This window comes from Amphiura filiformis, chromosome 6, assembly GCF_039555335.1.
Source record: "Amphiura filiformis chromosome 6, Afil_fr2py, whole genome shotgun sequence".
Lineage (NCBI taxonomy): Eukaryota > Metazoa > Echinodermata > Ophiuroidea > Amphilepidida > Amphiuridae > Amphiura > Amphiura filiformis.
In genome coordinates, this window is record NC_092633.1 from 30,157,956 (window position 1) to 30,173,359 (window position 15,404).

General features: G+C 34.4%; 1 protein-coding gene across 1 annotated transcript in view; it reads right to left on the bottom strand.

The window, feature by feature from the left end:
• Positions 1-15,404, bottom strand: part of LOC140155246 (TNF receptor-associated factor 4-like) — an 84,188-nt gene that overhangs the window by 25,457 nt on the left and 43,327 nt on the right. Inside the window, exon 3 of the mRNA XM_072178002.1 lies at positions 5,844-5,948. Coding sequence (XP_072034103.1) covers positions 5,844-5,948 — 105 coding nt within the window. The remainder of the gene's footprint in view (positions 1-5,843; positions 5,949-15,404) is intronic.

Below are 15,404 nucleotides of genomic sequence, written 5' to 3' on the forward strand. Positions count from 1 at the left end.
TTTGTAAATGTACTTTTCCCCTTTACAATAACACTTGCAGTACAGCTTCTTTATTGATAACAAAAATAAATTAATTTATGCATGTAGCCTTTTCCAGAACACTTTAACCTGTAGCTATCTTCAGTAGACGACCTTACCACTCAATGAACTTACTCTTCATCACATTCCATTTAGAAAGCATACTTGATTCTTAACACTCAAGATTTTATTTCAAATTAATACTTCATCCAATATGACTGATATAACAATTTGCTTCTTGTAAGTGTCCAAATTTCTAAGATTACAATCTAAATCTCCTGAACTCCCACTTAACAAAGTTCACTGGTATCAATCTTTCAATATAAGTGAATGCATGCATTATTTTAAAATCATATATTAATTTCTTTTCTTTCATTATGAAGGTTCTCAATAGTAACAAAATAACCTGGTATCGCCATCACAATCATTTAAAGTGTGTAATTAGAAACACAAAATCTCTTCTGAATTTTTTTTTCATTAGCTCAAGTTTATGTAATCTTAGATTGATTACTTATACTAGTAATTTGAAATTTTGTGTTAATGAAAGAAGCAAATTGTTGTGAGTGTTGCAGGTCTTAAAATCATATCTTGTGTGAGGCAACAGTACACTAACTGATATGCCATTTTCAATCAATTTAAAAGTTTTCTCATTTTACAATTCTGTATGTAAGAAGAAAAGTCTTGAGTACTGCACAATCTTGCCCATCCAAAATGTATTTGATTTCATTTCATTTCAAGTTATTTCAGGTGCTTTGTTTTAATTGTTTTAATTGGAGGACTTGACTTGATTATGACGAATATCAAAAGTAATTTAAGTAACTAAAGTTTTAATATATATTACACTTTGTTGTTTTCATTTCAATTTCAACTTAGAAGTAAAATAACATTTGATACTTTGATAAGTTTCTCTATTTACACATTTCACATCCAATTACACGGAACCTTTCACACCACTAATTAAATCTATGACACCACTTGTTCAAATCTTTGCTTAATTTACACCGTTTTTCACATCAATTTTCACATCATCCCAATTATTTTGCTAGTCCTTTGTCTTTTAGCCCAGGGCTCAGTTTCAGATCAGGATAATATATCAGTGAGTGCCACTGGTTTCAATATGCTGACCGACCACTGGAGTGGGAGGTGAAAGTGATTATTTATAAGCGATAAATTGAAATATAATTGGTGCAACTGATTGGTGGAGTAAATGAGGGTGATTTAATTACAACGCTGGGAGCTGCTAATATTTTGTGCTGCATTGGGAGAAGTTATTTGGTGGAAGTCAATAAATTTAGAAATTTTTCCTGCTGATTTAATTACTTTTTCAACAGATTCAACCATTTATGTTTTGTGGTATATAATTCAAAGGGTTCAACATACAAAACATGTGAATAGACAACAAAATGTCAACATATTTGGATATTTACATAATTTACCCTAAATCACAAAACTGATGATTAAAGTGAAATATGATATACTTCCATCATATATTTTACAGCATGAAGTGCTTTTCAATGTTGCATGAACATCAAAATCCCTTGACATTTGGGGTTGGTTACTTTGCCTGCTGAAAATATCAAAAGTCATGCTTCCTTTTTAGAAACAGTGTGTTTTTGTCTTCTCATTTTTCCCAGCTTGGGTTCTTAGATATCTATAGCACTGTAAGCTTAAAAAGGTTTTCCACCATTTTGGATCCAAAAATCAAGAATTTGATCTACCTTTTCATCTCATAGCATTTCCTAAAATCATGTAAAAATCAGCAGATATTTGGCCAAAATTTATGGATGTTGACTGATTTTTTTTTTAATTCAGAACATTTTTCAAAATATGTTTGCAAAAAAATCATAAAATTTTCCCAGATTTTTCAAGTTTGTGGTGATATTTTAGGGTCATCTAGTCTCCAGGAAAAAAACCCACCCCGGCCAACCCTCACTTGAAAATGAAAGGGATGTCCACCCGTAAAACAGGGTTTTTTTTCGGCGCCTAATGTCCATATTCTTTGCAGACAATTTCAAATAGTAATCAGTCTCCATCTGTCTCTGCATCCAATCCTCTTCTCAAAATAACCTGTCACCACTAATTCAACCCTGGCATTGGAATTTCTTAATCGACATCCAACCATAGCCAACAGCAAAAAATAGATACAGTTAATGATTAGAAATGGCTGATGCGATGCAATGTGAACGTGTGTTCTGTGTACATATCACATATGCGTATGTCCATATTTGTACAGATCATTTGATATTGAATTCTACAGTGCCGGATTACCCAATATATTTGGATGTTAGCTTTGCCATGATTAAATTTCAAAGCAGTGTAAAATGAAGAAAATTTAATATAACTTTCATACAACTCTTTTCTTTTATAGGGACCTTTCAGTTTTAATAAACTACATGCATGTAAAAAGATGTATGTTCAGTTCTGTTAATTAACTCTCTATGGGTCGAATATATATGTTTAAAAAAATTCCATAGTCTTCTATAAAAGCAGTTACAATGTAAAAATATTAGCTACATAAGGCTACCTATTTTACTTTTTGTTTATTTGTTTGTTTGTTTTCACAAGTTATTTTGGTTCTTTATGTTACTTTTTATATTTTTTTCACATCCCTGATATTTACCTTACTAACACACATATTTGATGCTTGATTTGTTGCGAAGGCCCAACACATTTACTAGTCCCTCTGGCGCCATTTGTCACCATGAAACAACATTAAACGCTTTCTGTGATTTTATCCTCCCTGGGCATGCAATGAGCCAGAAAAGTGCAAATATCAATGAATACATTGCGAATACATTACGAATACATTGCCCATTAATGTTGACGCTAGGAATGTTGTCATTACAGGGATGTGCTATGATAAGAGCTGCGTAATTATTTGTATTCAGCTTCAAAGCTCATCAGTAGCCATTTTATTTATTTCTCCTGTGATGACATTTTGGTACAAGTTTATAATGATTGTTTTTCAAAAATGGAATTTTCACAAATTCATATTCAAATTACACATGAACATTCACATGTAACTACAGTGAATCTAGGGGTAGATCCAAGATGGTCAATTCGTGGGGACATACTATAATTGGCTAAAAATGGACTGAATTTGCTTGATTTCATTTTTGGGGGGAGCAGCACCCCTGCCCCCACCCCTATCTGGATCTGCCCCTGAATCTGATTGAGAGACATCCCTGATTGGACATACGCTTATTATAATCATTGTTAGCTTTGTCTTTGAGTATCTTATTGTTTGGAAAATAACAATACAGTTGATGAGAAAAGGCAGCTGAAAATGGTAGGGCCTAAATTAAAATGTTTCCAATATTCCTAAGAACATTGATTTTTTATTTTACAGAATTTGGCCACAGAACTTTTTTTTACCCCAAAATTCATCAAAATTTTCCTGCTGGAAAGTTTCCTTACACCCCCCCCCCCCGTACTGTTTACCCAACCTTCTTTGAATGTTTGCAATAACACAAAAATAAAGATGAAAATCATAGTATTGTTAGCAGATGGTTGCAACTTACAACATAAAATAGGACCCTAGTGGAAAATCCTGTGTATCTTGACTTTGAAATCAATAATTCATTTCAACAATTCTCTAAATGGACATGTTTTTCTCACAAACATGACAAAGCACGAAACACTTCTGCCAATTAACAGTAATATTTTGTTATTCGAACATCTAATTTCATCTGTTTCTGATTCACTTACCCATATTTTTTAGTTCAGGACAATTGGTATTGTATACTAATAGGACCTAATAGAGACCATGTGTATTATTGTTTACCAAATGAACCATTCATGAATGAATTGTATAATTGAAAACAAGTTGCCAATTACTGTGTTCAAGCATGAATACCTATTGCAATATTTAACCAGAACACAAAGACACATGGGCAGTGTAATGTTGTCAGTCAGCTCATAATAGTTTATTGCAAATAATGTGAAGAACATTCATGAACCATGAACCATATCATCCTGACCAAGTCGGCATCATTAATTTTTATGGCAATGCTATGGCAATATTTAACATTCAAAATTGATTTACTGACTTTTGTTTATCGGACCAGAACTGATGAAGTAAAACACTGTTTTAAAAATCTAACTGTGGTAATTATTAGCATTGTCTGAAACAGGGCATTACTCTCAGTGTAAAAAGTATGATCTGGCTTGGAAAAACTAGAGGAAACAACAAAATGGGAAAAATGAAGAAAAAAAAAGATGAATGGAAAGAATTTTTTTTTTACATTTGTATAATTTCATCGTTTTGCTGTTGCTCAATATATTTAGACTTCATAGTTTTTAGGTTTTAATCAAAGTTCTTTAAAACAATAAACTATTAATCAATCAATGTAGGCCAGAAATGAATCTTATTTTTAAAATAGTGACCCCATTTAATATTATTGGAACCGAGATCCTAATTTTAGGATATATGATTGATACAAGGTGGTGTATTGAAAATGTAATCTATTTATATACATTAGAGTTTCTGATGTAGAAAGCTTTAATACGGGTTGAGGCTACAGAGGCATACCTCCAATATAGAGGCTCCATCTCCCCATCTTTAATCAATTTCCAATTTATCCTTTCAGTTGCAATAAGCAATGTATTGGAATTTTCAATTCATTTTAAATTTCTTATTAATTGGAATGCAATGTACAATTCTTTACACTGCATATCCATTTTCATCAAGCTTCATATTAATTCTTGAATATGCCATAACCATCAGTTTTCATTGATAATGAAGGAGTCCGACACATCAAAATTCAACATAAGATCCAAATAATTTGTAGATAAATCGGCATAAAAAGCCATAACCTATACATTCTGGACATTTCAAGAGGATCCAATGCTGCATTTGGAAGAGGCAGGCTTTTCAATAAAAGATTGTTGGGTACCAATCATTTTGATACAGCCTGTATATCAGAAAATCAGTCATAAATTTCACTCCTGTACCTAAATTTCTTATAAATTACTGAAGAAAACTCATAATTTAGTGACAAATGATAAAATACCAACCATCTCCCAAAAAATATTAAATAAAATTGAAATAAATTGGTGTAGTAGCCTGGTTTGACCTTAGCATATCTCATCTTCAATCTTAGAATAAATATTCATTACTCTGATAAATGTGGTTGTTCCTACAGGCTACATGCTATTGTGAATACACTTTTCATTCAGTCTCTATTCTTCGCCTCAAGAATGACAATCTACACAAATGGAAAGCTTACAGGGAACTAAGTTATTAATCACGTAACAATGTCAATTTGATGAGCGATATTGAAAATAGTCATAGAAATATGATGAATTCATTCAGAAGATGGAACTATAGAGCACGCAACTATAGAGCACACACCTCTAACGGCATGAATATACCCCTACCCCCGCTCAAAATAGACAGGGAAAAGTAAAAAAAGAGCAAAGTAGAAAAGGTCCAAATAACCCTTGAAAATGAAATTACAGGGGTGATTTTTACTAGGAAACTATTTTTAGGCTTGAGGGTCAAAATAAATTGGGATTATGGGTAATTACCCCTTGAAATCCTGAAAATAGCCCCCAAAATTAAAATTACATGGGTGATTTTTTTTCAAAAGTAGCTCAAATTAAAACAACAACTATTTTAGACCTGCCCCCCCCCCACACACACACATATAAATCATGAAATGGAGAATGCACATTCAAAATCCTTTTATGAAAGTTAATTCACAGAACTGGTAAGATTTAACACTATACTCATAAATTGTAACACACCTATACAGACACCTATACAAACACACACCCCACGAATGCACAGACACCTGACATAGACACATATTATCATCACTCACCTGCAAAGTTCTGAGTTGGTCGGTCCACTTGCAGCCATCTTTGTAGAATTGACATCTGACATTGAGTGACATGATCTCCCCCTCCATCTTGTCATCTGGATAGATCTGTGTAAGAGGTTGGGGACGAGGAATAACAGGAGTACGGTAAGCTATATAATTCTGCATGGTTGCTTTGTGATACATAGTAAATTGCTTAAAATACTGTTCTGTGCAGGAAGACGCTGTTTCCAAGGTGGGATGATTCTGAAGCAAGTTGCCGGAAGAGAATTTGGAAGCTTAAGTATCTCAGAGTATTATAATTCGTGCTACTCAAAGTACTAGAGTTCTCGCTACTTCAATTAGTTCAAGTTGCGATGATGAATCATGAAATGTTTCTAGTTGATATTCTGATAAAACAGGAGATCAGAGGAGATCTGAGAGTTGTTCACATGTGATTAAGGCACGTCCCAAGATGAACACTACTTTCATAAGTGCCTCGTCACAGAGCGCTGCAAGAGCCTCATTCACGTAATTCACTTTCATATGAGCACTCCAAGTGCTTGCAGGTTAAAACACGAATCTTCAAGGGTGTATTTCACTCTCAGGTGAATTGCACAGTATTTTCATGAGTTCAGGTGAGCTGAATTCAAATCAGCTCTAATGCTAATGCAATAACATCTACCAGTATATGATATTCAGGTGACCCGAGCTGGACATGTGACCACTAATACAGTTATACTCTCAGTTACACTGATAAGATATGGTCACTATGTACGATGTGATATGAAAGTGAAATGAAGTTGGCAAAATTCAGCAGTGTTGAAACATAAGTTCATGATCAAGTTCATCCAATCCACATTGAACGCTTCTACAAACAGCCAATGAGATTGACTTTGACGGTTCCTCCAAGAGTTACAATAATATCAATATTTGCATAAGAACGACATGCTAGTTTAGTAGAAAAACACACATATGCTGCAAGTTTTATTGCCAGTCAGCTTATGACATAAAACCATTATTACTGTCTGCCAGCACGTAGGAGGAAGTACTGTGTGTGTGTTGTATCGTATGCACGCTCAATGATGTCTGGCTTCATTCGACATAAATCACCATGCAGGTAAAATATCAAATCAGCGAACACTGTATATTCACTGAAATCAGGTCTTCATTAGGCGAACACAATTCATAATAAACAATGCGTCTCTGACACATGCATGTAATTTATCACAGCACCAGGGATGTACTCAAAGCAATAAGCCACCATCCATACACAGCCTAGTATATGCACCATATGACAGCTGACAGTTCATCTCTCATGATATCAAAACATCCAAGCCTCGTCATTGGCGGCATACTCCCCCATCCAATAGTCAGGCAATGGATGGATTACTAAGTACAGGTGGCACACTTACAGCTGTGATAGCTGGAAGCTTTTACCAACTCCGACTCACATCACACCCCTCTATAAAAGTGATACCTCATTTGCATTGCTAATAAGGTTTCACTTCACAGCTCTTTAATACCCAGGTTAAATTCATTGACAGATAGCGGAGATAAAATAAAAAATAAGACTGAGTTCTAAATTTTGCTCATTACTGATGCATGTGATTGGGTTTTCATGCTACTAGGAGATCCACCCCTAAAGGTTTGCGGTGCCCTGTGACGGTGATTATGATTTGTATGTACCAATACGCAGCTGAGGCCTGCCTCCTTGCCTCAAGTCACCGACTACAGAATCCAATAAAAGCGCAAATGGATATTACTGTTTCAATACCATTGCTTTAATCATGAACAATTTAGCATATTTTATAACAATAATATTATTTCTTTTTATGCATCAAACACTGGCAATTAAAGCTAAATGATCACTCCTCAATTAGCATACAATATTATTTTATCTCTGTACTGCTAATTGAATTTAAACAAAACTTCATGCATTTTAATGACGGTTTCAGTTCTTGTATTCATAATGATTTCTGTTTTTACTACAGATTATACATTCTGACTTAATGATATTAAATTTCGAGCCAAGGGATTTAATTTGGCTCTGGTATCCTTTAATATCGTCATCTTTGGCTCTGTCATTAGCCACAAGCTTATTAACGAATGCAAATTACATTTGAATCTTATTACCCGTTTGATAAATCAGCTTGCATATTGCAATCTCATCCTCTTTTATGTTCTTTCAATAAAATTACACCTCTCTCCACACCTGATCCTGTCAAATTAATCTACTTCTATTATGGAGATTTGGTTTCATTCCAATTACATTTTTTTAAATCATGAAACAAAAGCACAGATTTCTCTCTAGCACGTAAGCGCTACAATGTATTACATCCATTACGTATGCTCACATAACTAATGAACTTCCGTTGCACTTTTCATATCACTCTCTTCAAAAACATTTGTTTTACAAAAATGTAAATCACATATTGATTTTCAGTTTTTTCCACTCAATAAAATTTCCATATATTTAGATATTTGTATCTTTTTGCTTGTCTGTCCCAATCTCATATACAAGAACATAAGATTAATAGCCGATAATAAAAAAAAAAAAAAAAGGTTTGTCTCAAAGTTTGCGTGCGCATTTGTAAAATCGCGCAATTTGAAGAAAAGAAATGCGGAAATTTTTTTTACTTCAAACATTTTTTTTCTGCGAAAATCAGATTTTTTTCTCAAAATACCATAAAAATACCAAGTCGGGAATTTTAAAAAAAAATTGCATTTCGTATTTGTTTTCAAACCACTTGTGAGCTTTGAGACAAACCTTTTTTTTTGCCTAAGTAATATCCAAACACAAAATTGATTTTTTTTTCTACAAAATAAATAATGTAATTTTTGCAAAGACACAACACAAATATAAGCTCACCTACATTTTAATAGAGCTACCTTTGGATCACTGTGCTTCAGATGAAGAATGATCAAAATAAGCCCTCAGACTGTAGAGTACACTTGAATATACCGGTAATATATTACTCCAAGTGTTTTAATCCATGGATTCAGCTTTGCTTTGCCAATTAATAATTACATTTTATTCGCATTAGAGCATGATTGATTTTTTTGGCCTTACGGGCTCAGGTTGCTCGTCCGCATCGACTAGATAGTGAAAGACGCATATAGATGCGCTGTACTAAGGTTACTATGGAACTAGGTGCCTCGGGATATTTTCACGTGCCAATGCACTATTTGGAATCATATTTTGATGGCATAGAACTAGGCCAGTATTATTTAGAATATTGTTTGCTTCGGGTTCGGCTTTATGCACATATGAATAATAAGAATTACTGGTATGTGTTTAAAAATCATAAAAATTGTATTGATTGTGAAATATTCAAAACAATGTGCACTTGAGTTGAAAGGACTGTATGACACATGGGTGAATGGAATTAATGAGGGGCTTTTGAGGCAAATAAATACTGCAATTGTGGCAAATTTTATTGATATTTAACAACTTTAATGTTCTTTCAGTTTTATCACTTTGCTTTCAAAGAAACAAATGAACATTAAATGGAACATTGTTCCTTTGTTGTCTTAATTATTGTCAAACTATTAAATTGCAATATGATTAAAACTAAAATAAAACAGAGTTCACTTTAAAAATAATTCAATTCTTTTCATCTTACAAATGCAATCCTCAATAAACAAATGTTACATTATTTTAGATCAATTCTTTTTAATGAAAGATTTTAAAACTCACTTTTGTCATGTTTGTTAACTGTAATAAAACGTTAGTAATAAACTTAACAATTTCTATTTTGAACTTCAAAATAAAATTGTGAGAAAAAGATAAATACCACATACCAATACATGGTATGGTGTCCCAAAGAAAACAGGCCACTTGTACCATGAGTGCCAAATATGGTGCTGTTTAAAAATGCAGTATAATTGCCGCATCTTTACGTTTGAAGTCTGATCTTCAAAACTTTGATCCTAGAATGAACTGGGGTTTTTCCTGTTAACAATGAGACTGATGAAGAACAGAGGATACTGGTACCTTAAAACATTCATTTAATATGAGTAACCCAGGCAAAAGAAGAAATAAAATAAAATAAAACAATAGTTAAGAGACATGTTATACATGCAAACAACAAATCTTTGCTTAGAATTCCACATTTTGTTGGGGCTTTCTTTCTTTTGGGGGGGTGGGGACACCCTGCCTATTCCATTTTATTTTCAAGCATGATGTGGCAATATACTTGTATCTAAATTAAAACACAGTACGGATAACTAAAAGTAATTGAAACATTTTGGACTATCAGGCACTTTCTGCATAGCACTACTTTCGGGCTCTGTTGCTATTTAGTATACTATCCAGAGAGGCGCTCGATTGAACGTCTCGCGCTATGCGCTCGCTTAGTCCGTGAGGGCTACAGACTGCGGCTATTTCTACACAGCTCATCTGGGCATATTTCACATTACCAAATAATGTCACTTGAGGGCTCTCTCCTGTTCTGCAGTGTTTTTATATTTTGAATACTGTGGCACACCTATAAATCAATATTAAAAAAAAAATTTAAATTGGGCAGATTTTGTGAAAAATTTGTGCACGGTATTAAATATAGGCTTAAGCAACTGCCAAGACTGGAAAAGACATTTTCAAATTGTGAATGTATTTCTTAATTTTAAATTTCCATGTTTTTTTATCTACAAAACTCAAAAATTAAAATGTCACCATATGAAGGGTTGTCACAGATCACATCCCATATATTAGCAATGTCAACAGAAAAGTTTGAATCTATTTAAGTCAATGAAGGGAATTACCCATTATGTCAAGTAGATTTTCCCATGAGACAAAATTCACCTTCATTTGTTATTTAAGTAAGCATTGTTACTACTATTCATCAGTACTATCATAAACTGGTACTTAAATTAAGCTCAACAATTCTTCACCCAAATTTAATTCCTTCTGATTCTTAAAGTAAATTCATTAAATCAGACCCATTTTCACGATACAAAGGAGATCAACTCCCACCGAATTGTGCTTATTCACCATTGACACAAGTTTGTACTTGTAGATTTTGAAACTGCGTTTTGTTGTCAAATTTCCGTATCAGTGCACCTTGTGATCGTTTTGTTACCTATTGTTCGGTAAGTTGTTACTGTCTGACCATGAACCTCTAAAACTGATTGCTCACAATAGGTTGAATAGGGAATAGCTCTGGGTAAGAACCATGGGTTCTAGACCATTTCATTAATTGCGCATCAGTTGGGAAAATACAATTGTTGCTTAAAAATAACGTGTTGAAAACGTTAGAACTGTTCAAATAATACTGTGGTATTGCAACACTCCAAAAAGTTGTTTTGCAACATCATCAGCTAGCAGCAGCTAATTTTAAACTGTAGAACATTTTTGAACATTTTAAACTGTATCTGCGACATTGATGGTGCATTAATCGTCCCCATTCAATTAATCATATCAGGCAAATTAAGACATCCCACATTGGTATTGAAAGACTAAACAAAAAGATCCACAGAAAGTCTCACTCTTGTCGATGCTCCTCAAAAGTTTCCTTCCCATAGAAATCTAGTGCTGCATACAGGGGTGTAGCCAGCAAAATAAAAATGTTGGGGCAGACGAAAAAATTTCCCGGTTGCATCATTTTAACCCAGTATTATCAGTGGGATATATAATTTTCTTTTAGAGAGAATGTACATGCGGTCTTCAAACAAAAAGGTTTATTGGGACAATCGTTTACGATATTTTGGCCCACAATCAGGGTGAATTTTGGTTGAAAACAGGCTCCTTGCCCATTTTCTTTTCTTTGCCTTCCCAAATTTCTTAAATTTTTTGTCAGATGGGGCACTAAAAATTTTCTCTTTCATTTTTTGTCAGGGGGCGAATGCTGGCTACGCTACTGGCTACGCTACTGGCTACATCAGCATATCTTATTAAAATGAAACATGCTTTTCCCCCAACTTTCTCCATACACACATATGCCGGTAATAGCAAATGTGGAGTCAAAAATATGCAAAAGCACAGGCCAATTTACATAGTGTGCTGCTTTAAAATCGACATACATGTACAGTCCAGCAGCGTGCCAACTTAATAAATGCATTTGCAACTGCGCTTAATGGACTAGCTGACAAACTCGTGACACATGCATCCATCCATTTATTCCCTATAAGTCAGCTTATGTTTATAAGTACAGCACTGGCACTGCCACCTTAATAAATGCATTTGCAACTGCGCTTAATGGACTAGCTAAGCAGTACCTGGAATCACCTTCGTACTGGATTACAAACTCGTGACACATGCATCCATCCCTATAAGCCAGCTTGACACTTGCCCAGGTGCTCCTTTGTCATTATGCTCATCTGCTGAAAGCCCTAGATCACTGTTACTGTTTTCACACCATTTTACACTCATTTGAACACAAATAATGATAATAATAAATATTTGTCAAATATTCATAAATAGATCAATTGGAAACTGAAGAAGAACAAAAACACCACCTGTCTGTAGGGTTAGAGCTCATGGCAGGTTAGATCAGGAGTGTAAAGCAAGGAAATGGGTGATTATGACCAGAATTAATATCCCATATAATTTAAACCAAAATTCAATATTGTGCATCTGCAGGTTCTCAACCTGCTCAAAAAGCTGTATTTAGCAGTAGGGCCTACACAGTTTTTCCACTGAAGCAGAGGCACAGACAGTGTTTGTGATGCCTGGAAGAGGGAAACAGTCGACCTGCTCCAACTTCTTGAAGACCTGAACAAATTTTGCAAGCACTAGGCCTATATAAGAGGGGCTGCTGAATCGATCAATGGGGGGAGGGGGGCTGAATCGACTGAGTTCACAGTACGTTTAGCCATACATAAATTGGTTGATTTGATGACTCCTCAAATCCAGTGTCCACTGTCCAGGCTCATGCCCCCTTTACCCCCTGCAATGAAGCAGCATTTGCTTACGAAGTTAAACAAAATGTTAACTTCTATTCAGGGGTCGCATAATAAGGAGTCTGCGCATCCAGGGACTGCTTATTTTTTTATTTTGGCCATTTTGGACTCCTTAAATCACAAGTTGAAAGTGACCAAAGGGTCCGATAAAAACTGTATGGACTCCTTAATTTTACGATGCACAGAGGCGTAAATCAGTATAAGAATCGTCGATTATTTTGAAAAAAATAAAAAGATCATTAAATCTTCTGAATCACCATGAGGCCAATGACACTAATAATTTTACTGGAATATTTGACAAGTTCCAAAGTTTCGAATTTCAGACAGATGGACTCCTTAAATTCTCATTGGACCCCTTAAATGTTGGTTTTACAGATACCAAAGGGTCCAGATAAATTAAATTGGACCCCTTGATTTTTTATGCTCATGCTACTCCTGCTTCCATTGTGTTGGACCAAATAGCCAGAATACTTTGGTTGGACCATGATTGGACATATGTTACACAGTTGTAATCCTGTATATTGTTGTCTGCTATTTGATTGGGTTTATATTACATTTTCACAAGTTCAACGGTTTTTAAAACTTATGAAAACAATTAATTCCCACAGGGTTAGTGACCAGAAGTAAATGATTTGTTGTTGCATTTGACCATGGTCATTTTAGTATTATATCTTCAATGAATGGATACAATTTAGCCACAAAACGTGACCAGTTAACTAACCCAATAAAGACATGGATTAAGAACTGATCTCAATGAAGCTGATAATCAATCCGATTTCTTAAGGTCATACGGAGGATTCAGAATACCATTTCTATGACTACACCCAACATGTGATCAATTTATTAAGATATTTAAATTGTTTGCATTGCATATTAAAATACTTGCAGTTTGATTTCTGATCTCAGAAATTAATGCCAAGAATGTTTGGTTACCTATAACTTTTACACACTTAAAAATACGGGGTAAAATATGCACCGACTAAATATAAATTTATAATAAACCCAGTTTCATTGCAAAAAAAAACACTTTTGGGGTTCTTTTTGGCCCAGTGTGGAGTCAAATTTGACTACAAAAGTGGTTGTTTGCAATGAAACAGGGTCAATTTATTTTTAGTCTGTGCATATTTGACCCCATATTTTTAAGAGTGTACAATCAATTAAAGTTTTATGTATGATCTTTTGCCAATTCTCGTTAACATTTTGTATACCCCGGCCCTGGTATTGATAAAACGTGACTACTTCCAGAGAGAATCCTCATAATCTTTATCTCACTGGAATATGAAAAAATAACCCATCAATTACCTTCTATACACCATACTATTACTAACAATAGCCGTGTTCAGATGGGCTTAGAGGTAAGTTTGTGTTAAGCTAACACCAAGCTACCTCTGAGGTAGCTTCATGTTAGTGCCCGTCTGAACAAGTATCGTGTTTACTAACACAAAGGTTAACACGGAAGATTTACCACAGAGAAATCTTTTACAGACCATTAGGAAGGACCGTGTGGACACTGGACAAGTATCCGTGTTAAGTCATGACCTTGCACTACCTCCGTATTTACAGTAACACAGAGGTAAGCTCCCATGTGATCATGCCTAATACTGATGTATTGGCTGTCACATGTGGCCTGTGGGGTAATGAACTTACATGAGGATAAAAAGAAGCTGTCCTAGGAGTCAGGATGGTGAACAAAAGGTGTTCAACCACAACCAATGAACAAATATTGGAATTAAACTCCTTCTTATGACTATTTTTTTCACGAAATATTGCTTTATTAAATCTTTAGGGTCATGGGCATAATCAAAGAATGCTATTAAAATGATCTGAATCCTTATAAACTGCGGCCATATATTTACGTAGCTTAGGGCCAATATGGCTGAATGGGTGTTTATTGATGTGTAATAATTGGGAGGATGATGAAATTAGTCCAGTATAGTACTGATGCCAGGTGCTAGTATAATTAGTAAAATAAATTAATCAAGTGTGCCAGTAATTAGTGAAGCCTTCTTAGGCATGTGTGTATGGATCTTTCCGAAATCAACAATTTATTTTACATATTTTAAGCATAGTAATTTATGTGAATTATAATACCAGGCTAAACTTCAAACACAGACCCTGCAAACTTATTGCATTCAATGGGTTAATTGCACTATTTGTACAGAAAATTTGTTTCAGAAACCTTCCAAACAGTAAAAGTGTGTTTATGTAGTGTTTGCTTGCTTCTTATTGCTTTGTTGTTGTTTTTTGTATTTTGCTTGTTGTCCACATTCCATATCAACTAAGAAAACAATAGTCTGATTATCCACAGATCCCCTCCAACAAGGGTAGGGTCGGCTGCTTGGGTCAGATTTTTTTTAAATCACATTTTAAAGATATTGGCAAATTTAACCCAAATATAGGCCCCAATTCCTAAATAATATGGACAGGAATATTTAACTATTAGGCCTACATCACTTCATTCATGTTTTAAAAAGTTTTAGAAGAATGACGACACAGTTTCAAATTCTTTTGTTTTACATGCAGGAAGCCAAAATTTGGAAGGAAAAAAAATTGGAATCTCTAAAATTAGGATGAGTATTCTTTAGTGCAGTAAAGACCAAAAAAACCCATTTTTTCCTAAAATAATTGCCGGGAATAATTGGGTCTGAATTCTTTTGTACAATAAAGACAAAAAAGACCCACTTA